Source organism: Pristis pectinata, chromosome 4 (assembly GCF_009764475.1).
Source record: "Pristis pectinata isolate sPriPec2 chromosome 4, sPriPec2.1.pri, whole genome shotgun sequence".
NCBI classification, from domain to species: domain Eukaryota; kingdom Metazoa; phylum Chordata; class Chondrichthyes; order Rhinopristiformes; family Pristidae; genus Pristis; species Pristis pectinata.
Genome location: NC_067408.1, coordinates 6,838,688 through 6,866,228, shown reverse-complemented (window position 1 = coordinate 6,866,228; position 27,541 = coordinate 6,838,688). Strand labels below are relative to the sequence as shown.

At 40.5% G+C, this 27,541-nt stretch overlaps 1 protein-coding gene across 1 annotated transcript in view; it reads left to right on the top strand.

Annotated features, from left to right (window-relative positions):
- The window catches only part of LOC127569093 (protein diaphanous homolog 1), a 101,331-nt gene extending 77,015 nt beyond the window's left edge, over window positions 1–24,316 (top strand). Inside the window, exon 11 of the mRNA XM_052013428.1 lies at window positions 18,614–24,316. Coding sequence (XP_051869388.1) covers window positions 18,614–18,786 — 173 coding nt within the window. The 3' untranslated portion in view covers window positions 18,787–24,316. The remainder of the gene's footprint in view (window positions 1–18,613) is intronic.
- Window positions 24,317–27,541: the final 3,225 nt, after the last annotated feature.

The window sequence follows — 27,541 nt, the reverse complement described above, 5'->3', positions numbered from 1 at the left end:
AATTAATCTTGTTTCCTCTGTGTACATGGTATCAATGATTTAATTGAAGTTTGCAAACATTTGGCACGTAGCCTTCTACACAACATTGTTAAAATTGCTTATCTAAATGCTGTTTGTGTGCTCTGAGAGTACCTGCCTCAGGCAGTGCATTCTAGATTTCAACGACCCACTGGGTGAAAAAAGTCTTCTACAAATCCCCTCAATCTCCTACTCCTTACCTGAAAGCTATGCCCACTGGCTATAGGCACCTCTGCTAAGGAGTAGTAGTAAGTGAGAAACCTATCTATTCCCTCAGTCAGGTCTCCCTTCAGCCTTCTCCAAGGAAAACAAACATCTCTTCGCCTGACTGAAACACTCCATCTCAGGCAACAGTCTGGTGAATCTGCTCTGAGGGGAAACACCAACTTGGTTCCTTCTCATGATCTCCATCCAGTTAACGGTAACCAAGTGCATACTTGGGGATTGGTCAGGACCTGTTTCTGTGCTCCCACCCTGTGGTGGAACAGCCTTTCTAAGGACAAATGGCAGATATGGCCCTGGTACCAAAAAGCTACTGAAAGATCATCAGAATGAAATGTTAAATCTGTTTCTCTCTCCACAGATGCTGCTTGACTTGCTGAGCATTTCCAGCATCATCTTTACTGCCATCTACAGTATGTTGCCTTTGAATTAGTTCACATCATTATTTGTAACTCTGTTCTGGTGCAAGGTCAGCTGTGTGCCCTTCAGGCAGCAGAAGATAAACAGGCAAATGTGTTAAAATACACATTCTGAGTAGGAATTTGTCTATGTATCTCCACAAACTAAACTGGTCTGAATGTGCACAAATGCACATGGCAGTTTGAGACAGCATTTGTGCAGAACAACCTTTCATTGCTTAACTTGGGTTATCAGCTGCACAAGGATTTACAGCAAGGAAATCATGGATAGTGATGTACACCAGCAGCCAAACATTAATTGAATCACAGCATTTAGAAAGGCCATCTTATTCCTATTGATATTAAAATTATGAAATAAGTTTTACATAGAACATAGTACAACTCAATACAGGTCCTTTGGCCCACGATGTTGTGCCGACTATATAAACCACTACTCCCTGATCAATCTAACCCTTCCCTCCTACACAGCCCATAACCCTCCACTTTACTTACTTCCATGTGCCTATCTAAGAGTCTTTTAAATGTCCCTTCTGTATCAGCCTCCACCACCATCCCTGGCAGTGCATTCCAGCACCCACCACTCTCTGTGTAAGGAGAAAACACCAACCTCTGACATGTCCCCTAAACTTTCCTTCTGTGACCTTAAGCTGATGTCCTCTGAATTTTAAAAAGTTTCTGTTACATATTCTAGTTACTGACACCTGGTGTGAGATAATTTGCCTCAATACATTTCATTGTAGCCACACGTTACTTCCGTTGAAAGCTGAGACCATTCCAATTGTATAATATACTTGGGTAACTAGACTACAGTTGATCTGATTCTTAATTTCAACACCTCCACATTCAGTTAAGGTGATGTGATTGAAGGCTGAGATCTAGAGCTTTCCTCAAATCCATGGTACTGTATATACCAAACACATGCTGGATCTTTTAAATAGGTTGGTGGATCTTGCATGCTATTGATTGAGGTTTAGGGTTGGTGACCACACTAGGTGTGTGTCAGTCCATATTCTGGAACTGAGCACCAAGGGGAATTAGTAATTCAACCGTGAAAACAAGAATAAGTAGACATTATAGGCCTGCATAATGTGGCAACCAACATATATAGGGCAGATTAGCATCACAGCCAGAGAGCCGCTGCCTCACAGCGCCAAAGACCTGGGTTCAATGCTAACCTCAGGTGCTAAAGTGTGTGGAGTTTGCACATTCTCCATGTGACTGCGTGGGTTTCCTCCCGGTGCTCCAGTTTCCTCCCACATCCCGAGGACATGCAGGTTGGTAGGTGAATTGGCTGCTGTAGATTGCCCCTGGTGTAGGTGAGTGGTAGAATCTGGGAGGAGTTGATGAGAATGCAGTGACAGTACACAATGGGATTAATGTAGGTTCAGTGTAAATGGGTAGTTGATGGCCAGTGTGGTTTCAGTGAGCTGAAGGGCCTGTTTCTGTGTTGTACGATATAGCTATGAAGCTATATTGTGGTAAGAAATACTGAGCTCTTGACAGCTGTAACTCACAGAACATTTATCTAAATTGCAGTTGGTTTGTTCCATTGTCTGAACTAATGGGATCAGGGATTGATCAATAAGAGAACAATCACTAGGGCTACAGTGCTCAACCAATTGAAAGATAAAACATGAGCCTGCAACAAACCAATTGGAGAGCTTTTGTCGGAGGGTCTGGACAGCAGCGATACCTGCAGAGCATAATCTTGATTTATATTGCACCACAGGATATTGCAGTGTACTTGTGATTGTACGTGACATTCAAATCGAGTCTCCTTAAACATAGGCTCCATTCACTTGCTGTCACTAAAATCAATATAATCCAATCCCTTTCCTGTGTAACTAACACATATATAACACAAATTAGGAAGAGCTAAATCCTTATTTATTATACAGTATTGCAGACTAAAATTGCTTCAGCTACAGGTATTCAGAAGAAAGAGAGAACAGTTCTGGCTAAAATAAAACCAGACCATGCAAGAAATACTCAGCAGATCAGACAGTGATCTGTGGAGCAACAATGACCCTTCATCTCGTTCTTAAAATTTCCAACAAGTGCAGTTTTTATTTGATTTTCAAGAAGCCTTGGACTTGCATTTGTAAATGGGTTGTGCCCCACCCCTTCACAATTGTGGTCTTGTGTTAGAATCCCAGTTTTGTATTCGCTGATCTGTTTAGTGCATCAGATGCCTGAATGACTTTACAATAGCAACCATCTCTAAGGTAATAAAAGCAGAAAATTCTGGAAAATAGGAAACCATGCTGCATCACCTGCTAAATATTTCCACCATTTCTGTTGTCACAGATTTACAGCATCTGCAGTTTTGGTTTTCAGCCCAATATATGGGTTTAAAATGCATAACACATGACAAACTGGGACTAGATTATATGCACTGATGGTGTAGTTACTGTATGGTGTAACCAGAATGTGTTTTTGTGCTTTAATTAACAACAATCTTTTTTGTAAATTTAGAGAAATCTATTTCTTTCCAAATAGATTTTTAATTTTATTTGCAATTCACAGCACTTTACCAGTCTGTTTTTTCAAAACGCCTCTGCTGTGTCTGCATTTGTTTAATTGCTTCGCAAGCAGCTACCAGATTTTCTTGTACCCTTGCAATAATTAGTTCAATATTCTGCCATATAAAATAGCTGATTCATGAATGTCACCATAGTGCCCAGAGTTAATAGTCAGGGGGCCGCATTGCATGCTAGTATGCAGAGTTTTCAGTCTTTTTCCATATATCACTAGCCCTCTGGATTCTGCTGTCTGTTACAGTAATAGCTACAGCACTGTATTTCACCGTGCATCCTTGTGAACTTGACATTGCTGCAGTCCACACCCATGGCACATCAGCTGTCAGAGCATGCTCACACAGGTGTGATTTACTTAGCAATGGCCTGATGCTGAAAAGTCTGCAGACTGTCCACAGAGGAAAGCATTCACAGCATTGACACATGCAAGACAGTCTGGGAAAATTTCAGGCTTGACCTTTCAGTTAAAGCTATTAACCAAAAGGAAATAAAATTTACAGATCAGCAAAGCCACATTTTTTTGTCAGATAACAGATTTACAGTGCAATTGTTGTGAACACTGAACCATTTTGCACTGAATAATTTATTTTCAGGAAGAATTAGAAGCTGGTAAGTAATTTCCAAAGAGAAAAAGAGACAACCATATGGAGTGAAGCTGTGTTGTAGGTAATAAATTCAACCAGTCGGATGCAATGTTAACCAGCAAATTGATTCTTGTCTCTGTGCAGTGATCTTTCATTGTATTGCATTCATGATTAGGGTCAATGATTCAGACCTGAGAACCAAGGGACATTTTCCCAAACAGAGCAGGACAATTCTGCCTGACGTGACAAACTAAAATTAATCTGATAAAATTGGGTTTTGCATGACCTATTATACATTAAAAGGCTTGTATGTGCCAGTTCCATATTCATGTAGTGTACCAGTACTGATTTTCTATGATTATTGCTGCAAAGTGATTTTCCCTTTGCATCAGCTGAGTAATCAGATTTGGATGTGAAAGTCAGCCAAAGTGCAATTAAGCAGATAATCGTGCTTTGTCTTCACGTCCATAGAAATGAGACTGAAAGTGCCACAAAATACCCTTTAAGCAAGGTCATAAGCAGTTTCTTGTACCCCTGGCATCGCCCAGTTTAACTTGAACTGTCTTTTAATTTTAGCTGAAAGGAAACTGGGCCATCTGCTCTTCCTTTATAACGCAGCTTCCAGTAATATAAAAAAGCTGATTCATCAATATCACCACGATGCCCGGAGTTCTTTGACTCTTTTTTTTCTCCCCCGCTCGGATTCCAGTAAACGTGGTTTCAATTTTCCCTGAGCAGATCTCAAACTAAATGTGTAGTATCCTTATTTCACCTTTACCTTGCTCCTCAAGCAATCATGCTAGCTTTGTGCTTGATGATTCAATGTAAAATGAGTCTTCAACCATCTTCTCAATTTAGGAAAAGAGATCATATAGATCATGTACACTTGCAAAATAAGTAAAGGCATTTTTGATGCATCTGGAGGTCATGAAGCATGCCGTGTATGTACGTATATGCAAGTGTAACAGCAGTCAATTTGCACACGGTAAGGTTGCCCAGCTAGTGAAATGATGAAGACCAGATAGTTATTTTTACAATTTTGGTTGAGGGTTAAATATTGGCCAGGGCTCTAGGAATACACCCCTGCACTATGATAAGATTCCAGTAATAAAAAGTAGAAGTAGGTGTAGGTTATAAGGCCTCTCGATTTTCAGTAAATTCATGGCTGACTCACTTACCTTCTAAATCTCCAAGTCTCTTTATTCCACAAGTCTGTCAACATCGGCCTTGAATAAGCATGATGACTAAGTGATTATGGGCCTTTGGATTGAGAATTCCAAGGACTGCTTGGTTGACTGAGTCAAAAAAAATGTTGTGGTATCTTAATCATATGAGTTTGACTCCTGAGCTTGTGATTGTGCTCCCACTTTCTGCATCTTCCAGTCTGAGGAAGCAGTTTCTCAACACCTGAGTGGTGCTTTTCTCAAAAGAGTACCTTCAGATTTTTACATTCAGCAAAGAGATCGTCGAAAATCTGGCATCCTCAGTGGAGCATCACTTGCTAAGAGCAACACTGGAATCAGCCTAGATTTTCAAAGGTCCTCCACCAACTGTTGTACATCACTGCTCTCTGACAATAAAGACTCACATCAAGACCCTGGGAAATGTGGAGCACTTCTTGTGGACATTGATGAAATTCACCATCACCTCCAATGCACAAGCATGGTCTTTGGTCACTTGAGGGAAAGAGTGGAGATCAAGATCTCAGACCAGGCACGAGACTCATGCCAGGCAGCAGTGACTCCTGCCTTTCTTTATGCTTCTGAGACCTGGACTAACAGCCAAGGCACAGGAAAAGTATGACCAACGTTGTCTCTGCAAAATCCTCCAAATTCACTGGAAGGCTATGCAAATTGATGTTAGTGCTCTATCCCCAGTTTTGAGGCCCCAGGTATACTCAGTCAGCAGGCCATATCATTTACATGCTTGACCAAAACAGACGAGCTTTGTCACGGAAAGAAATTACCAGGTGCACAGAGGCAAAGATTCAAGCACGGGCTCAAACCACCCTTGAAAAATACAACATTTCTCCTAACTCCTGGGAATCTCTGGCCTATCTTATCATGGCTACTCAAAATGGAGAAGTATTTGGGATATTGTTGAGGACTTCAGTCCATTCAAGGAGAGTGCACAGGAGCTTAATGTAAACCGTGGAAGGAATGCAGCACATCATTGACTGCACCACCTGGCACCTCCTGCCCCATCTGTGGAAGCGTTTGCAGTTCCCAGAACCACAGTGGAAGAAAGTCATTCTCAGTCCTGAGAGAGTGTCTAAGAAGATGATGATTTTGAAGTGGAGTGGGACCTAAATCCCACTGTGACTGTGAACCAGTAGCACTCCTGCTGAGCATAAGCCAACGCCTTTGGAACACTGTTCACACAACGTATCATCAGCTTTCTGCAACTGTTAAAGCGGAGTATGCAAAGAAATCAACTAACGTTCTGCAATTTGCCCAGCTCTGCTGGCATGTGTACTAAAAAAAATTATGTAGTAATCTGAAAACCAAAATTCCAAAATGACAGCTTAATTTTCAGCTAATTTGGAGTTTTGACAAGATTTCAGTCATTGCCAACTAATGAGTGTAATGTTAGGTGATAGTAGGGTGCGGTTAACTGAGATCGAACAAATCAATTTCTGTAGTTACGTTGCTATTGAAGATCTTATTCCATTAGTCTTCCTGTGAAAAACAGCAAACATCACATGTAATGTATAAGCAGGTTGCAGTTCTCTACTAATAATCTCACTGTTTTGTGGTGGCTAAATGGGTTGAATTGCATTTTTATCGTCCAGAATGTAAGGATCAGATTCCATGATCCTGGTTTTCTCAAAGCTGAGAAACAGCAGCCTTTGTTCAAAGCACACTTGCACACAAGAGAGAGTGGAGCCTTTAATGTGCTGCAGAACCCAGCTCTGCTTTTATGATCCACAAAGCAATGCACTAAGAGAATTCTCGAGGGAAAGTGCTCGTAAATTACATTTTGTTTGGATGGAAAAAATTAAGTTTGTGCTTTTGTAGTCCTGCATGGTGGGATTTTAGTGATTGTTCTATTTTTTTTCATCATTCATGTTAGGGTTCAAATTGTTTGAAGGTGAGTACAGTTGTGGTGCTTGATTCCCCTTCTCCCTTCTGCTCTAAACCAGCTATTTGCTGTAAAGGAATCAAAGAATATGGTGATCAGTCAGGAAAGTTAGCTTGAGGGACATGACCAGTCACGTTCTTACTGAATGATGGACCTGGCGCAAGAGCTCCTGCTGCTTATCTCTACTTGTGATGCCTCTGTCAACTGCAACTTGCCCCCATAATCACCTTAACTCCCCTCACCCACCTCCCCCAATAATCTGTATAATCACCCATCACTCCATTATTGGGTTGGCAGAGGGAAGGCCTTGTGCCCACTTTCCTTGCCAGCAGGCACACACAAAGCATCCTTTCCCACCCACCCACTGATCTATCACATCAGCCCTGCCCCCACTCCACCATTCCCCGTGCATTGCTGGTTTACTGCACATCTATGTTTTTAGAACTAATTGAAAGAATAGATTGTGTTCCTGTTAGATTTTTTTAAAAAAGCAATGCTATCCAACTGCTACTGAAACACACATCCCTTACTTACTACAGTCCAGCTGTTGAAGCTCATAATTGCGGCAATACTAATACATTTGTTGTCCATTGCACTGTGACTGATTATTTGGTCATAGGCTACATACTGATGTTCTTCCCTGAAGGACATTAGTAAGGCAGATGGATTTTTTTGCAAATTTCATAGTTGCATATATTGAAATTATAGATTCCAGATTTAATTAATTGAATTTAAATTCAGCTGGATTTGACTCATGTCTCCAGAACTTCAGTTCATATTCTAGTAACTATGTTTTACCCCTTCTTTGATATAAGAAATAGGCACAGCTTTTCATTTCCCCACTGTTAGAATGCAGTCCACATCTTTTCACTGTGCCATGAATATTTCAATCTGCTAAATTTATATAGGCCAGGATTTTTCTGACACATGTCAGGAGTTCAGTATGGAACTTCCAGCATTTCCCAATGTAACTATAGGGTACTCGAGCGTGCAGGAGCAAATAGATGTAACTCATGATGTAACACATCCTCATTTTTACTTCAGAACTTTTTCTTGCCAGCTCAAAAATAGCCTGCATTCCACTGAACTTTTCATAAGTCCTTTACAGACAATGCCTCTTGTATGATAGCTGCAACTGGCACCTCAAATCACTGGAAAGATGCCCTCAATGCTGGCTTCTCAAAAATCTCCAGATTCGTTGGCAGGATGAGCAAACCAAAATCAGCGTCCTCTCCAAGGCCAATGTCCCAAAATTGCACTTGGCACTAATTGCACTCAACCGTTCTCAATGGGAGGCCACGTTGTTAACATACTCAACAACACACTCCAAAAGTAGAGACTTTTCAAAGCTCTGTCATGGCAAAAGATTACTAAGTTGACAGAAGAAACCATCTACAGATGTTCTAAAAACTTCCTCAGAAAAAGTGCATTATTCTTGCCAACTCAGAATCCCTGCGCAATGATTGCTCAAAATGCAGAAGGAGCCTTCAGGATGGCCTTCAGAATCCCATGTCTGTCCATTAGGAGCACACAGAAGCCTTGGATAAGTAGAAAAAGGAATGTACCCCCTCCCAGCCTACTCACCCATGTGTCCCATCAAGCATCATTGACTGCACCTTTAGTGGAGTCTGCAGGTCCCACACAACTGGAGTAGAATCATTCTTTATTCTGAGAGTCAGCCTAAAAGAAGATCATCAATGAAATAATTTAAAGGAAAAACATTTGTATTTATATGACAACTTCTTCATCCTAGTGGTGTTCCGCAGGAACTCCTGCTCTTTGTGATTTTTATAAATGACTTGGATGAAGAAGTGGAAGAAGTACCAATGACACAGGTAGAAAAAGAGAAGAGGTCCTGAAGGAGGAATACAAGGAGTTAGGGAGAAAGTTGAGAAGTAGGACCTCAAGGGCGGTAATTTCAGGATTACTACCTGTGCCACGTGCCAATGGTAGAAAGAATAGAAAGCTCTGGCAGATGAATGCGTGGCTGAGTGACTGGTGCAGGAGGCAGGGCTTCAGATTTCTTGATCATTGGGACCTTTTTTGGGGGAGGCATGACCTATTCATTAAGGATGGGTTGCACCTAAACTCCAAAGGGTCCAACATCCTGGTGGGAATGTTTAATTTAGCTGTTGGGGAGGGTTTAACCTAATCTGGCAGGGGGATGGAAACCAGGATGTTAGGGTAAGGGAGGAAGTTTATAGAAACAAGTCCAAGACAGTGTGCAGTGAGGATGGCAAGAAGGACAGGCAGGTGAGAAGTCAGGATAATTTGCTGAACAATAGAAGTACAACAAATCAGGATGTTAGGATAGAGGATGAGGTATATTGAAACATGTCTAAGATAGTGAGCAGTGAGGATGGTAAGAAGGACAGGCAGGTGAAAAGTCAGGATAATTTGCTGAACAATAGAAGTACAACAAAATCAATAGCAGATACTGGACTAAATGTACTATATTTAAATGCACGTAGCATTAGGAATAAAGTAGATGACCTAGTGGCACAACTACAAGTTAATAAATACGACATTGTGGCAATCACTGAGTCATGGCTTTATGACGGATGTGATTGGGAACTGAATGTCCAAGGGTACACAGTGTATAGGAAGGATAGGCGGATAGGCGGGTAGGCAGAGGGGGAGGTGTGGCCATGATGGTTAGTAATGATATAAAATCAATAGAAAGGAAGGACATTGGGTCAGAAGAGGCGGAATCTTTATGGGTGGAGCTAAGAAATAGCAAGGGTAAAAGGACAATAGTAGCAGTTTATATATAGGCCCCTAATAGCAGTCAGGAAGTGGACGATAAGTTGCAGTTTGAAATAGAAAAAGCGTGCCAGAGTGACAATGTGAAGATAATTATGGGGGATTTTAACATGAAGGTGGACTGGGGAATCCAGCAAGGCAGTAGAGCTCGGGAGAGTGAGTTTATGGAATGTCTACGGGACGGTTTTTTGGAGCAACTTGTTGATGAGCCCACCAGGGGATCGGCTGTTTTGGATTGGATGCTGTGTAATGAACCGGAGGTGATTAGGGAACTAAAGGTAAAGGAACCATTGGGAACTAGTGATCACAATATGATTGAGTTCAGTTTCAAATTTGAGAAGGAGAAGCTGATAACTGGTGTATCGATATTTCAGTGGAACAAAGGAAATTACAGTGGTACGAGAGAGGAGTTGGCCCAAATTGATTGGAAGAGTAAGCTAGCTGGAGGGATGGCGGAGCAGAAATGGAAGGAATTTCTACAAGTAATAAGGAAAATGCAGGATAAATATATTACAAGAAAAAAGGTTTTGAATGGAAAAGAGGCACAAATGTGCATAACGAGAGAGGTGAAGGCTAAAATAAAAGCAAAAGGGAGGGCATTACAAGGAAGTAAAAATTAGTGGGAAAAACAGAAGACTGGGATACTTTTAAAAAACCTGCAGAAAGAAACTAAGAAGGTCATTAGGAAAGAAAAGCTGAATTATGAAAGGAAGTTGGCAGATAACATTCGAAAGGGATACTAAGAGTTTTTTTAAATATATAAGGAGTAAAAGACGACACGGGTTGATATAGGACCAATTGATAACAGTGCGGGAGAGATTATAATGGATGATAAAGAGGAGGCAGAAGAACTAAATAAGTATTTTGCATCGGTCTTCACTGTGGAGGACATCAGCAATATACCGGTTAGTCAGGGGTCTCACGGAATGGAGTTCAGTTAAGATTACTAGAGAGAAGGTGCTAGGAAAACTAAATGGGCTAAAGACTGATAAGTCTCCCGGACCGGATGAGGTGCATCCCCGGGTTCTGAAGGAGGTGGCTTTAGAGATAACGAAGGCATTGGTGATAATTTTCCAGGAATCGATAGACTCCGGCATGGTTCCAGAGGACTGGAGGGTCGCAAATGTAGTTCCACTGTATAAGAAAGGTGGGAGGCAGCATAAAGGAAATCACAGACCTATTAGTCTGATGTCAGTGGTGGGAAAGTTATTGGAATCAATCCTCAAGGATGGGGTTATGGAATACCTAGAGGTGCAAGGCAAGATAGGTCCTAGCCAACATGGTTTTGTGAAGGGAAGATCCTGCCTGACCAACCTATTGGAGTTTTTTTAAAGAAATCACAGGTAGGGTGGATAAGGGAGAGGCAGTAGATGTTGTGTATTTAGACTTTCAAAAGGCCTTTGACAAGGTGCCGCATAAGAGACTGATTAATAAGATGAGAGGTCATGGAATTACGGGTAGGATAACAGAATGGGTGGAACATTGGCTGGTTGGTAGGAAGCAAAGGGTGGGAATAAAAGGATCTTTTTCTGGTTTGCTACTGGTTACTAGTGGTGTTCCGCAGGGGTCAGTGTTGGGACCGCTTCTTTTTACTTTGTACATTAATGATTTGGATGATGGAGTAAATGGTTTTGTGGCTAAGTTTGCGGATGACACCAAGATAGGTGGAGGAGTAGAGAGTATTGAGGAGACAGGAAGGTTGCAGAGAGACCTAGATAGTTTCGTAGAATGGGCAAGGAAATGGCAGATGAGATTCAATGTTGAGAAATGTGCAGTTGTAACAGAAATAAATGGGCAGATTATTATCTAGAAGGAGAGAAAATTCAAAGTACAGAAGTACAAAGGGACTTGGGGGTACTTGTGCAGGATACCTTAAAGGTTAACCACCAGGTCGGATCAGTGTAAAGAAAGCGAATGCTATGTTAGCATTCATTTCTAGAGGTATAGTGTATAAAAGTAAGGAAGTGTTGATGAGGCTCTGTGGGGCACGAGTGAGGCCTCATTTGGAATACTGTGTGCAGCTTTGGGCCCCATATCTTAGGAAAGATGTGCTGATGTTGGAGAGGGTTCAGAGGAGATTTATGAGGATGATTCCCGGAATGAAAGGGCTTGCGTATGGTGAGTGTTTGTCGGCTCTTGGACTGTACTCACTGGAGTACAGAAGAATGAGAGGGGACCTCATAGAAACATTTAAAATGTTGAAAGGACTGGACAGAGTAGATGTGGTCAAGCTGTTTCCCTTGGGTGAGTCCAGGACCAGAGGGCACAATCTTAGAATTAGAGGGTACAGGTTCAAAACAGATGAGGAGAAATTTCTTTAGCTAGAGGGTGGTGAATTTGTGGAATTCCTTGCCACGTACAGCAGTGGAGGCCAGATCATTGGAGGCATTTAAGGAAGAGATAGATATCTAAATGAGGTATCAAGGGATATGGGGATAAGGCCAGAGGTTGGGGTTAGTTTTTTTGCCCCCCCCCCCCATTTCTCATTTCTTTTTCTTTTTTTCCTTTTCTTTGGAACAGACTTGATGGGCCAAATGGCCTACTTCTGCTCCCTTGTCTTGTGATCTTGTGAAGTGTGAGTTGGTAAGTTTGCAGATGACACGAAAGTTGGTGTATAGTAGGTAGTGCAGAAGATTGTCGTAGGTTGCAATGGGATATTGACAGGATGCAGAGCTGGGCAGAGAAGTGGCAGATGGAGTTCAGTCCGGAGCTGATTTGTGCACAGCAAACCCCCACAAACTGCAACGTGGTGATGACAAGATGATCTGTTTTGTGATGTTGACCATGACAATGCTGATAACTATACAACTGGTCTTCAAAATAGTGCTGCAGGATCTCTTGTGTACACCTCAGAAGGCAGATGGCATTGACCTGCTGTCCTATCCAAAAGTGTGGCAAAGTGCCTGGCCAGATTTTGAGCTCGAGTTCCTGGACTGGGATGTGAACCTACAATCTTTGAACTCAGTTGAAGAATGCCACCAACTGAACCATGGCTGATGCAGATGAAATGTAGGATCTACAGCAGCCAGCTTGTATACAGTAAGACAGTGAAATGGATGAGTAGTACAGTTTTTGAAGTGTGTGAAGGAGAAAGTCCATTTCATAGCACTTGCCTCGAAAGCAATGCCCCAGAAATTCCAGGACATTTCTTATTATCCTGTTTCATCTTTGGACCTCCAATAGTTTCTTTCATGTCAAGACCATATTATCACAGATTTTTACTCCCAATTCTGAGTAGTTACAAGAACCAGCCAAAATATCTGTTTTCATGTCTTAATTACTTTTTCCTCCTAATTGCTAGACTAAATTGCTGTATTTCCTGTTATTACTGTACTTTTTTAAGTAGGAACAAAACTGTATAAGTAATTGAAATTTTCTGCTGTTTCAAAAATAAATTGAATTTATTTATCACTTTAAGGTAAGATTTTAGAAATAGGATTTGTGAGTTGTTTCTAATACGGCCTTGTCAAGGGAAAATATTGGTAGGATTTCCAACTAAGAATTCTGTTATTCATCAGAGGAACAAGCAGAGTTTTATTTTCTCCAACTCATTGTGCTTTGTGCCTGAATCAATCACTAGAGTGAAGTAACCCATGTACAGTATCTCAAAATGCCCCATCACCCCGCTTGGGACTGCTAACCTTGGGCAGCTGTGGGCCATTAAAGTTCACATTCCTGCCTTCACTGTAGCCTTCAAATGGCAGCACACATTTGTGAGCAATTCAGAAATTACCCATGGTTATATTTATGTTTATTAGCTTCTTCATTGATTTAAGACCTCAATCTTTTAACCCTTAATTGAGAAGCCTGTTGGAGATCAATTCTAGTATAACTTCTAACAGAGCCAGTGTGGGAACTGTTCAAACTCCAGGTCTAAAATGCTGAAAACTACTGAGAGTTTAGTTTTACATCTGGTGAGCAGTAACTATTAAATATTCATTTAAATTGTTTATTTATCCACTTTCGTGAGCTAGAAATGTGCACACAGATTTCTTGGCAATTAGAGCTTGAGTGCAGTTGAGATGCAATCAAGCTGGTCTTATTATTTAATATTATTGTTATCAGAGCTTACCAAAAGAGTTAATTTCTAAGCTGTGAAATATTTTAACTCATTTTATCCACCAAACAAAATAATTTTGATACTTGTGCAGCTGAAGCACCAGGTAATGCTTAAGGCTGAAGCAAGAAGGGAAACTTTTATGAGGTGATCCTTATCAAAATGATTCTGAAACCATTCCCCAAGATATATATTTTACAGGGTGGAAATGATGGTTGTCCAAAGGTGTGACAGCAACAAGAAAGATCCAGTTTTAATCATCATAAACTAAGGTCAATCATCTGAGCCAGGAAAGCATCCGTAAAATTGGCAAAAGTAAATCTGGGAAATGTTTCCACTCCGGTTTGTCATACTGGTGGATGTTAAGTGAAGATGCACCCTATCTGGGTGCAAGAACATTTTGCCAGCTTGCTGTAAATTAGTTGACATCTGTGAAACTGTTCTTCCCACAAGGTGGGAAGTACGAAAATTAGGTGGGGCAGAAATAGAAGCTAAGAATTAGACTCCATAAACAGAATATGCAGGTATTCTTTCAGTGATAGTTATTCCTTTCGATGAAGCTCATTCAAGCTGAAGTATCACAGTGACACAATGCATTTTGTCTTTTGAAATCAGTTGAATTTGCTTGTGCCTATTGTGCTTGTGCTATGTTGCATCATTTAATACAAATGGCATATTTAGCTTCTGGTTTGCATTGCCATTTAAATGATTGTTTTGTAATGAGCCACGTTTGAGAAGTAGATGGCTCACTCTGTAAGATTGAATTTGATCACATAGGTGCAGTTTTTTTTGAGTTAATGACAATTGATTGAGTTGGTGGTTTCTTCTCCCCTTCTCCTCCCTTTTCAAGCAAAATCAGTTCATCCTGGAAATTCATCCTACTTCAGTGTCTATTGCAAATTTTCTGCACGGTTAACATTTTCTCTTTGCTTCCTTTAGATTCAGTGTTGTCTCTCTCTGATATCAGTGACGACAATGACCTGGTAAAAGGAAAATGAGAATGTATTCTTGCTTGTTCCAGATCCCTGTCCCATAATTTTAACCGTGTCACTAATACTGGGAAATGTATTTTTGAGTAACGTCATTTGAGCAACAAGTGAAAATGCTAAGAGTCAAATATTCTGCATAATATGCTTGTCATATTAACATTCTGGTGTCTTATTTTGCAAAGAGCTGAGCATTTTTCGGTCAGAATGTTATTTGATCAAGTGCCCCACTTGTACAATTTCCCATTCATCCCAAATGGCAGGTTGAGGGCTGAAGAATCACCAGTAGGTAGAAGCTTAGCAGTTATTAGGGATCCCTGGTCACACCCAAAGGTGTTTATTGTGAGGTGGTCTCATTTCAGTGGAGGAAGGAATTTTTTCTGCAGTGGATTTCTTTCCTGAGAAAGTTGAACTTGCAGAAGTATTTTTCCATAGACACTGACACCTTACCTCTGCACAAGCTGGAGCAGTGTCAAGGCAACATTTGTCTATGATGGGTGCAAAACTCTGCTTGTCTGAAATACAGCAGGAATCTTTCTAAAATAATCAGAGGATTGCCTACTCTTGTACACTGGCACCTGCTAAGTCCCTTTGGTGAGGGTGGCAGTCTTTACATTTTCAACAAACGTTCTCTTGGAATGACAGATTGAATGTTTGGCTACTGTGATCTTATGATGTCCAGTAAATCCTTCCCAGCCTTCCTGTAATTTGGTTTGTTTCTCTCACATGCATTGTTCCTAATCCCCTGCTCAGTCCCTTGAGTGGTAATGGTGTATCCCTGCCATAAAGCTTTGAGGTTGAAGGATGGAGTCTACCTTTTACCACATTTGAAGACTCTGTATATTTGAGAAAAAAATAAATTCAATGCTTACATTTTTCTCCCAACTCCTTTACACACACTTATTATTGAAAGGACATCATTCACAAATATATTATAATTAGAGTTTCACACACATACACACATAGACCTTACTCCACTAGGGTGGCAGAGATTTAATCTGTGCCATTATCAGTGATAGGTGTGTGGTGATCAGTAGTTTACCACCATAATGGCAATCCTGAAAGCAACAATAGTTTAGCTGACTGTTATGAATGGTGGATCTATAGATGTAAGTAGTTTATACAACCAGTGACAGATCAGTGGTCACCACTTGTTCACAATACTAAGTGGCAGAGGTGGCCCAAATTTATCAACTCTGAGACCATTATAACATCTTCCAACTTCTAATACAGCTAAATGTGTCATAGCACTTCACAACGAAATTAGCAAACAAAAGTTCGTGTTAAGGCCCATAATTTGATAATAGGACAGATGACCAGAAACTTAGGCTGAAAATGAAAGTTTTAAGAGGTGTCTCAAAGAAAAATGGTCAGCGAAATAGTGATGTTTAAGAGGAATTCCAGGCCTTTGTGCCTTGGTGGCTGAAGCAACAAATGTCAGTGATGGAACAGTTAAATCTATGGATAATCAGCCGAGACTTAGAGCAGTGCGAATATCTTGGAGAGTTATAGGGTCATACTACAACTGAATGTATTTCATAGTTCACTCTGCAACATAATAAAATGTTACACATCTTATTAAAATTTCAGGTGATGACTGTTCATGTGAAGCATTGGGATGGCATTTGGTCCATTGAGTGAACCTCTGAAGAGTCAGTTACTACAGTGGAAAAACTCCTTGCTAATTTCTCCATCTGAAATTAGTAAATTAAGTGTGTTGTTGTTATTAAGGTATCTGAGAGACTAGAGGGTTACAAGTACATAGTTCCCTGCAAGTGGAGACACAGGTAGACAAGGACAGGGCATCGAGTTCAAGGGTTGAGATATCATGTTACAGCTGTACAAGATGTTAGTGAGACCACACTTGGAACATTGTCTGCAGTTCTGGTCGTCTCACTATAGGAAGGTTGTGATTAAGCTAGACAGGATGCAGAAAAGATTCACAAAGATGTTGCCAGGACTGGAGGCCTGGAGTTATAAGGAGACATGGGATAGGCTGGGACTATTTTCCCTGGAGTGTAGGAGGCTGAGGGGTGACCTTGTAGAGATTTATAAAGTCATGAGGGGCACGGATAAGATGGATTGTCACAGTCTTTTTCCCAGGGTAGGGGAGCCTAATATGAGAAGGCACAGGTTTAAGGTGAGGGGGAAAGGTTTAAAACAGTCCTGAAAGGCAAGTTTCTCCCCACAGAGGGTGATGAGTATATGGAACGAGCCGCCATAGTAGAGGTGGGTACAGTTACAACAGTTAAAAGAAGTTTGAACAGATAGATAGACAGAAAAGGTTTAGAGAGATATGGGCCAAATGCAGGCAAATGGGACCAGCTCAGGAAGACATCTTGGTCAGCATGGATGAGGTGGGCTGAAGGGCCTTTTTCCTTGCTGTATGACTCTAAGATCCAACACATTTGAGCTAAGCTGAGGACAATTTGAGTGACGACATTATTTTGGTTTCCATTTTTATATCTCTCCACATTGGGTTGGGGTGAAGGTGGATGGATTTGGAAGGATAGTGAAATTAGCTCTTCTGCTGAATATCATCAAATGATCATTTTGACAAGAATATATCATCAGAAAATTTGGCCCTTGAGAGAATCCGTATTAAATCTGATATTTGTCCTCTCATAAGGATTACTAGATAGCAATTGGCCGAAAGAGTCCGTCTATCTTCTTCACACTCCTAGTCCTCCTCCTGAACTATTGTTCATTTTACTTCAATCAGGACGCAGTCTGGGTACCAGCCAATCCCATAAGCGGCCTGAGTAATAAATCTGCAATAGAACTGTGGTAGAGAATGCAAAACATTGAAATCTTTGTCTGGTCATTGTATTGCTCACTCTTGCCAAATATGTGTCTTGTGCTCATTAAGCTGGTGCAGTGATCTCTTAGGTGGCCTCCATTAGTACATGCTCACTTGTGTCTTTTCTGAAGGCATGAAGATTCTTCCACACTGGAGTAACTGGTGACATCGCAACTGGTAAAACTCACCACAGACTTACAGTAACATTGCTATCTCAGTGATGTCCAGAATTAATATTGGTTGAATGTGCAATAACGTAGCTTTGCCCTCTTTGGCTGAAGATGCCTCTGGAATGATTAAGTATGAGGTACAATGATGATTAAATATGAAGAGTTACACAAAACCCCAGATTTGATTATGTATTATTTTACTCTAGTATTTTGGCTCATTTAACATTGTGACTTTGTCTGATTTGTTCTGGAAGCCAAGAACGGTGAGAATGTTTCCCAAAATGGCGTGGTGTGGTTTTGCTCACCTAAAATTTACATTGTTTCTCCTCCCCTACTCGCTTTCTAACTCCCAGCATGTTTTACTGACAGTGACTCTTAACAATTTGGCAATGCCTGCATGTTATTTCCAAGGTACTAAGTACTGTGATTATAAGAAACCTCCATTTATGTTGACAGGAGATAACCATTAACTTGACAGGCCTCATCAGTGAAATGAATGACTATCCATCACCTGTTCCTAAATATAAAGGTATTTCAAGCAAGCAATAGTGACAAAAATTGCTCATTCCAAATTTCTTGAGTGTCAATTAAATTGTGAGAATTGATAATGAAGCGTATAAAGATTGGAGAGAGGCAAAGACTACACATACCCAGTGTGAATCTTCAAATGTTTGTGTCCCAGATCACGTGGAGCACCAGAGATACAGTGCTTGCAAATATAATTGCCCACTTTACAGTAATTAAAAGTAATGTCGTTGTTGTCAGCTTCATTTGTTAGTTTTTAGTGGCCAATTGTCATCTCATGGTTGTCACAGCTGTCACTAAGCTTTGATTGTTTTATGTCCTATAACTGTCACAGATCCCAATGTCACTTCTGTAATATTGGGATTTCCATGGAGTCAGATCTCCATTTGCTAAGACTATGGAGTGTTATTTTGCAATAAAAAGACATCCTTTGTTTTCTGTCTCTCTCCAGCTAATCGAAGAGGCAATGCTATGACATCTATTCTCGCCAAAGAACTCACCAAGGACGATGACGTCAGTCAGACTGTAAGTAAGAAGCCGAAGGTAGTGACAGAAGACAAAAGCACTGTGCCACCAGTGGAACAAGAGGAGATGCTGGAAGATATTCTCACTCGCTCCAACTAAACCCATAGGAAGTATCTGGAATTTAAAATGCAGTGCCATAAAGCCAATTTTTTTGGTGTGATGCTTGTTTAAACTCTGAACCTGAATGTGCTACATTTGAATTTTTTTCTCTGGACTACTTGTATCTCACCTGTAAACAGTGGCACTAGCCCAAGAGTGCACAGATGATTTTTCTTTATGCAGATTTGAAAGAGGCTGTGGGGAGTTGAGGAAAGGAGCAGAATGGTTGCTATGTCAATGTACAATAAGGTTTCCAATATCGGTTTTGGCAATGCTGCAGTGCAGATTTTGTCTTGAAGAGGTGGTCTTTTTGTATTTTGGTTGCCTTTGGTTATGTTTTAAACATATCAATTGATTTCCATCTTTGATGGGTCTTATTCTTGACAGGTTACTGAGATTTAAAAATAATGTTTGCACATCAACCTCATAGGCCACTTAAAATAAATTGCTAGGTCTTGCTATGCACATTCATTATTAATATTGTACAATATTTTGTTTTGGTTGTGGGTGATTCTTGTACCATAGATCACAAGTGGAAATTAATATCCTACACAGTATGAGAGCTGACAATGCATCAAAGTGTGAATCGCTGGGTCAAAACACATACAACTTATAATGGGGGAAAAAACAAATCTATTTTTTATGTGAACAGCTAAAATACTTTCACTATTAATGACAGTCAGAATGTTACACAACAGAAATCAGGTTTGTTTTAGCAATTTTCAAAAAACTGTTACTGCTTCTTCATTAATCCTTTCCTCTGATGTCTCTTCCCACTCAAAGTATGTTGTAGTGGGACAGACAATTCAGAAATGGAAACTGTTTTTTGCTTTTGCTCATTAACTTGCACAGACCTGCTCAATACACACAGCATGAGGATCGTTTCCACCATGCTAAGAGTGACAAGCTGGAACTATCACTGTTGAAAGAGGGAGGAATGATAAATGTGCTGGTGCCAAAAGGGGAGATATTACCTTAAAATCCAATGGTTAAATCATTACTTAATTTAACCGTTGTATGGGGAAACTTTTTTTTTAATGATTATGTCCACCCTCTTCATCGAGTTTAGTTTAATGTTCTAAGCAATTAGCAGAACTATTCATCACAGGTTCGTTTCCTCCAGGTGCCCTTCTTGCACCTTTTTAGTGATGAAATCCAAAGGACTGATATTCCCATGCTCCTGAAGTACTATTGTGTTCCTATGTACACCCTTCTGTCACTTCCATCCAAATGAAAATTTAATAAGTATGATTTCTGCTACATTTATTATGTTTAGCCTAAATACCCTCTTTAAAGTTCTGCCAAGTTTCAGAAGTTTCATACAGACAAGGATTGTTTACATGAATTATGAACATTAATACAACATCTGTTAGTTGCAATTGTCAAGACTGCCTGCAAAAAATATTATTTATGCCTTTAAGATCCATCAGGTCATGCTTCCCTACATGGACAAAACCTTTAAATCCACACTATGGGTGATTGCTAATCGGGAAACGGAAGTGAAACAGCAAAATTTACCTCATAAATTCTGCTTATTAGAAAACAGCAGAAAGGAAACTGGAACTGCAGGAAACTGACCTGTATGGTGTTTTTTTTTTATTATTTAACCAAAACAATATCATTACTGGGTATTTTTTTCGTCAATGTTCTCATTTGTATCCTTTCCAATTGAGACTGGTCCTTAACCCATGCAAATTGCACAATTCTGAGGAAGAAGCAGCTGCTAATTCATTGCAGGTGGCTTTGAAATCCTAATTGGAATAATGTACTGCTGTATCTATTCTGCATTAATCCCTGTTGAGGCCCATCTAAGTGAAGTGATGGGGTTGTCTTCAGGTTCACAGGAATTTACTACTGTATGTGTAGATGAACTCTGGGGTATTTATTGTCATGTGTATTTACTCTGCCAGTCTTTTGTTCTATATAACATCTTTGAAAATATCTGTGTAAGCTCATATCAGATGACCTATTACCACCACCTACTAACAAGAAATTCCTACAGAATTTATTTTTTACATAAAGTTCTTTCTCTTTAGTTCTTTTTAAGTGCTTAAGAGAATCTTTCTATATTTTAAGGAATATGTACACATGAGCTGTTCTGGCTGAGAGAAAACATTAGGTATAATTGCTGAGGAAGTGTATTGTAGCAAACAGCCACTGACTCCTGACTACCACTAGCTAATTCCATTATTGATGGTGTCATCATCCAGATAGTGGCAACCGAAGCCACTTCACCAGTGCCCGCACCAGTTTGAACAAAATTCCTTCAGTTACCAAAAATCTATGTTTGCTCTATTTTGTGAAAAATTGATGGATTTGAAAAATTTTGCAAATTTTTAAAAATTTCTGATGTGTTCCTTTTCGTAGCAACAGACAACTAAAAAACCAATTTCGCATCCATTCTGACTAGGCCTGTGCAGCAAACCCAACAGATCTCTCTGCCTTTCAGACATAGTTTGATTCACTGATCGAGTGCCACAGTTTTCCGTTACATCCCAAAAGGCACTAAGAAGAGAAAAGGCCAGTTTTGGAGCAATAAGAAATCTCTTGATTCAGCAGCAATGGTTAGGTTGTGAGGGACTTAATCAAGTCTGACCTGATCAAGTTTAATTGGATGCCTTGTACAATTCCACATGTAGATGCAGGTTTGAAGAGTAGTCAATGTGAAGACTCAGTTTAATGCCACATGTAATGTTTGAAACAAGATGCAAGTGGAATCTCTTTCCCATTTTTGATCAGTTCCATTTGCCAGGTGACTTCTGTTGTTTTGCACCATTTTAGTATCAAATTGAAACAACTTCTATTGCCTCTTGATCCTCGATGTACTAATCCTTGTTTAGGTAGTCATACACTGTAATGCTCGATCAGCACTTGGAATAATGTTCTAGTAAAGGTTACATAATCCTGGTGAATTGGGAATTTCCATGTATATTTTCTCTTCCTCTGTCCAAATCATGTCCTTTGCAGTTGGTTGCTCTGTGATATCCAAAGCTAATTTGTTAATTCTGTGTCAATATATTTGGCCCTATTTCAGTCAGAACAGCATCTACCAGCCTTGTTAGGACTGCTGTCCAGATAACCAGGTGATGTACTAGGTTATATGGCAGCATGGATTAGAGTTTAATGGTATTGATGGCATATCTCCCAAAAATAATTTATTTGAGCAAATGTTTTATACATGGATATCAGGTGCAGTGAAGTCAGTGTATATACTGTTCGTTGTGCTTTGTATCTGAGGGAAGTTGGTAACATTGTTGGTGTCTTTGCGACCAGCACCCCAGCTTAATTATCACTAACATGTCCAATGCACTGGTTCTTATGGTAACTAGATTCATACAGCTTCTATTGATTACTTCGTAACTGCAAATGGTAGTACACTGACTTCCATTTTAATTAAGACTCTGGGTTCTTATGCACGGGAATTCTTTGGGGTAGTGGAATGGTGTTTTCTCTGTGTGCGTTAAACCTTAGTGCACGTAACACGGGGATTGTTTCCTTTCTGTTCAAACTGCTTTTGCTCCATTTTGGGCGGTGTTAGCATGTGCTGTGGTGCACTTCACATGGTGGTGGCAGTCCTTACGGTCTAGAAATGAGCGACTCCTGTGGCAAGCATCAGGTTTCTTTTCCCCAAGAGCTCCGCACACTGGTCACAGGATATGCCAGAGTGGCATCAAGAACCTGCACTAAACTATGTAAAAGTCCTGCTGAAACAGTATATGAATTTGTCTGTAAATATAGTTGTGGTTGACTTAAGTTATTGAAAATGCCAAAATTTCCCTTGAAACTTAAATTTTTAGGACATAGAGGTAACCATAAGGAAGAGTGGTATCAAAATAAGAATTCATCTCACTGAACACGTTTGTTATGTTGGTAGGAGTGGCAGGAAGGAACCTTCGACACCTTTTTAATCATTCTGATTGTTGCTCTTTGAAAGAGCAAAACTGTGTGTATTCCATATAAATGTGAATCCTGTAGGTTTACACATTTAATTACTGCATCTTGTCCACTAATATAGATTGTAGATAATTTCACATCATGGTTATGTACTGTTGGTGCCTGGGCTGGCTTTTTTTGCATTTAAAGATGAGCAAGGGCTTCATCATTCCTTTTATAGAATTTAAATTGTTATTTAACTTCCTACATTTATTTCACAGATATGCATATAATTTAGATAATGTTTATTCCAGCTCTTGTTTCTGAACATGCCGAATTTAGCAGAAGTTGCTGGTCAGCTGATTATAATTTTTTGTTGCTCTCAAGAAAGGATGTCACGTTCCCAGTTTGCTGAGTTTTCTTGTTCACATTCAAGATCTCCACAGTGTTGTGAATTTTGTTTTCCGTCTTGACATTTTGGAATCATGGTTCGGGAAATTGACTTGTGTAGGACAAGTCACGTTTCTAAGGAAACAACCAGATTGTTGTTATTTCTCGGCACTGTAGTCGTCTAAAGCGTAGGGTTACAAAATTGAGTACAAAAAGTGCACCAAGTGACCTTGTAACTCCCCAGCACTAGTGGGGGTGGTGAGAGGAGGAATGGAACTCTGAACTATAACTTACGTTTTCTCTAGGCATGTACCTGTTCTGTCTCTCTTCCTACAACTGAAGAGCATTTATTACAAAGTTATTGGATGTTTTCAGAGTATGTGGGTGATAACAATGTGATAATAGTAGTGATTGGATGATGCAGTAACACAAACTGCTTAAGAAGTCACTGCTCCAGTCATCCTATGTCACAGATTTGGTGTGTGGTTCACGATATTACTAAAGTGTGGCATCAAGACTACCTGTTAAGATACCTAATTGTTAAGTGGGCCCAACTGAAAAGAAAATTTATTAGGAACTAAATAACACGAGCAATTATAGCATGTTCCATATAGTTTAATATTTGTCCCAGGGGTAACGTGCAGATTGATATTCATTCAGTGTTGTGTTACTCGGACTTTTTTTGTATATTTAAAAAAAAGTATCTGTCAAACCACTGTTTTTTTTGTAACTGAGATTATCTGTACTTTCTTTACACTTTGTCTTCAAGTAAAGTTGCCAGTCAGTGAGGACTGATGGCTGGAAACTTCCACAAGGATGTTGTGTTTATCAATAATAGGGCTAGTTTCTTTTTATTTTTGCTTGTCACAATGTCACTGGAATTGCAAGGGTTAAATGTGCATTATTTGTCCTTCACACTGTTAATGGAACTGGAAGTTAAATGAATGTGAGCAACATGTGTCTGTTTCATGAAACAACATGGAAGTAGTTGTTCAGAACATTGTTGGCGATGAGAAAAGTAAGCCCTCTACATTTGCATCTTTTGACGGTATAATCAGCTGTAAGTAGTCATTTCAAATGACTTTAGAGTGCAGACATGAGGGCTAAATGAGCCAGAGCTAAGACTTTGGCTGCTAGGATTATTTTGAAAATGGCAATATAAAATAGTGTTTCTTTTTCTCGAAAGATTTTTTATAGAATTTTTTTTTTGCTTTGGAACGTTATTTTATCAAATTTGTGATTCAAATTGTAAATAAAGAAATATTCTATCTAATTGCATTGCTGTTTTGTATTTTGAATGGTGGTGTGATCTGATTGTGTTTGGTGTCGGAACGAACAAGAAAGGCAGCATGGAGTTGGTGTCCAAACAACGGGCAATTTATTGAAACTGATGTGCACCAGAAGACCAGACAGAGCTGATCCACGAGTATATGATTTTGGGACAGCTTTCTACATATGTGGTTACACAGAAAACTTAATTAACAGTAAAACTAAGTTTCGGTTACAGAATAAAAGACTTATGGATAATTAAGTCTAAATTTCAGCCACAACAATAGTGGCATGCTATAACAATCATCAAGCTTCTGTACCTTGGTGCAGTTACAGCTGCATCCTATCTCTTTGTTGAACATTATCAGTGGTTCCCTGTTATCAACACAAACTACATCCTATTTTACTAGTTATTAACCCCGTCTATTCCTTACCCCTACAACAGCTGGTTTCTTCCATACAGTGATCATTCCTGAGCCATTTATTACAACACTGGTGCTCCCACTCCTGCAAGATTTAACCTTCACCCTCACCTCTCCCATCAGTCTTCTATACTTTTGGTTGCTGTTGTGAGGCTGATTTTTCCAAAATGTTCAATTGACACCAGCCCTCTCTAATCCTGTCAACCTCAAAAACATTTTCATGGGATATCGACCACGTTTGCTCCTCTCACCATTAAAATAAATCCTTGACTTGCTTCATTTTCCTCAGCACTGTCTTCAATTACCCATATTTTACAAACTGGGTTTAGTATTCACAGTAGGATTTTTTTTAAATTCACAAGATGTGAGCATCATTGGCAAAGCCAGCACTTATTGTCCATCCTTACTGGCAGTGAGCAATGTCAGTAAGGCAGTGTGTTTAATGAGCTCCAGGAATTTGATCTGTGACAACGGAGGAACAACAATGGGCTGAATCACCTGACCTGACGACTGGCAGTCACCACTGCCGCTGATGGAACGTTTCAGTTTAAAAGATGGACAGCTCAGAGGAGGTGCACGCCAATCATGGAAACCTCATCCTTCCCATTTCTGTCGTGGTGCTGAGCTCCAATAGAACTTGGATTTCCTATCCTTTGCATCTGTGGACAGATTCCGCTGTCAGTGCTCTGGCCAATGTGGCCAAGAGCCAGCGCACACCTGCGTGGTTAAATGGCAGTAGCCTCTGGCTTGTAGAGAGCCCCATGAGGCAATGAGGTCTCCGTCTTAGTCTGGGTCTCAGGTAATGGGTGGGGAAGACACCGCAGCTTTGGATTTAGAGCCAGGCAGACATCACCCATGAAATACTTGTTTAAAGTCAATAAGCTCTGGGTAAAGTTCCCGTGTTTTTCCATACTTTCATTCTTGAACATCAACCATGACTACATCCGCTGAATCTGATCCAATTGAACCAGATCAGATTAACCCAAGCCCTTGATTCAAGATTCAGCTTGTCTGCAGAACTAACGAGAAGGGAGGAAATGACTAATCGGAATTTGGCAAGAAATAATGAGAGACAAACTGATCATATGAGGGTGCAGAAGAGGTTTACCAGGATGCTGCTGGATTAGAGAGCATGTGCTACAAGGAGAGGTTGGACAAACTTGGGTTGTTTTCTCTGGAGTGGCAGAGGCTGAGGAGAGACCTGATAGAAGTTTATGATTATGAGTGGCATAGATAGGGTAGATAGCTGGTATCTTTTTCCTAGGGTCAATATGTCTCATACCTAGAAGACATGCATTTAAGGTGAGGGGGACAATTTTTTTACAGAGAGTGATGGGTGCCTGGAATGCGCTGCCGGGGTGGTGGTGGAGGCTCTTCGATAAGCACATGAATGTGCAGAGAATGGAGGGATATGGACCATGTGTAAGCAGAAGGGATTAGTTTAGTTCGGCACAGCATCATGGGCCGAAGGGCGTGTTCCTGTGCTGTACTGTTCCATGTTCTATAGGACTGCCAGCACAACCTTGTGGAAAGGACCATGTTACAGGAGAAACCATGATTGTTTGGGACTTCTGCCCCCAAACCCAATCCATTTCCCTAAGCTAAGGTGGATCCTGACTACACCTCCTGAGGTCCAGGTGAGATTTTCACTGCCTGGAGGCTGGAAAATTACCAGCATCCAGAGAGCCTGTGGGTGCCACAGTTGTCAGTCAAGGGAAAAAGTTTTTGAACCTGAAAATATCTGAATTATTGAAAAGGTTAGAACTCCCCTGGAGTATATTCAGCCAAACAGCTCATGCCTTCCACAATGTGTCAAGATGCATTATCACTTGTACAAATCACAACTGCAGTCGTGGGCGGTTAGTCTGTACTGTAACCAGGGATAAGATAAGATATCTTTATTAGTCACATGTACATCAAGACACAGTGAAATGCATCTTTTGCGTAGAATGTTCTGGGGGCAGCCCACAAGTGTCACCACACTTCCAGTGCCAACATAGCACACCCACAACTTCCTAACCCGTATGTCTTTGGAATGTGGGAGGAAACCAGAGCACCCGGAGGAAACCCACGCGGACACGGGGAAAACGTACAAACTCCTTACAGACAGCGGCCGGGATTGAGCCCAGGTCGCTGGTGCTGTAATAGCGTTACACTAACCACTGCACTACTGTGCCTGCCCTACACTATGATCAAATATAATGCAAAAGCTTTATTTTGTAATTATTAGCTCAAGAGTGATAAAATGTTACCATGTGGGACATATGGATGACCTGATCTTTGGCAGTGCAACTTACATCATCCATGCAATTCAGAACTCACAAGAGACAGCAGATGCCGGAATCTGGAACAACAGGAAGAGCTGCTGGAGGAGCTCAGCGGGTCAGGCAGCATCTGTGAAGGGAAATGGGACAGTCGATGCTTCAGGCTGAGACCTTTCATCTGACCTCGCTCTTTCAGTCCAGGTGAAAGGTCTGGACCCCAAATGTAGACTGTCCACTTCCCTTCACAAATGCTGCCTGACCCGCTGAGTTCCTCCAGCAGCTGTTTTTTGTTTTATTGAAAACCCACTCTCATCTTTGAAGTTTGTCATTAAGTTTCATTGTGACCACTTGGCCAGCACAGAATATAGATGAGGCATTTAACCAACACCTTCAGTTAAAATAAAAAATGTCGTGGAGACCACTTGAACTTAGGGAGTCTCCCCAATGTTTGATCCTATGTTCATCTTTCAGCCAACACAGACGAACCTGAATGCAAGAACTCCACCTTAACTGTATGCTTCATCTTTCTGCATGCTT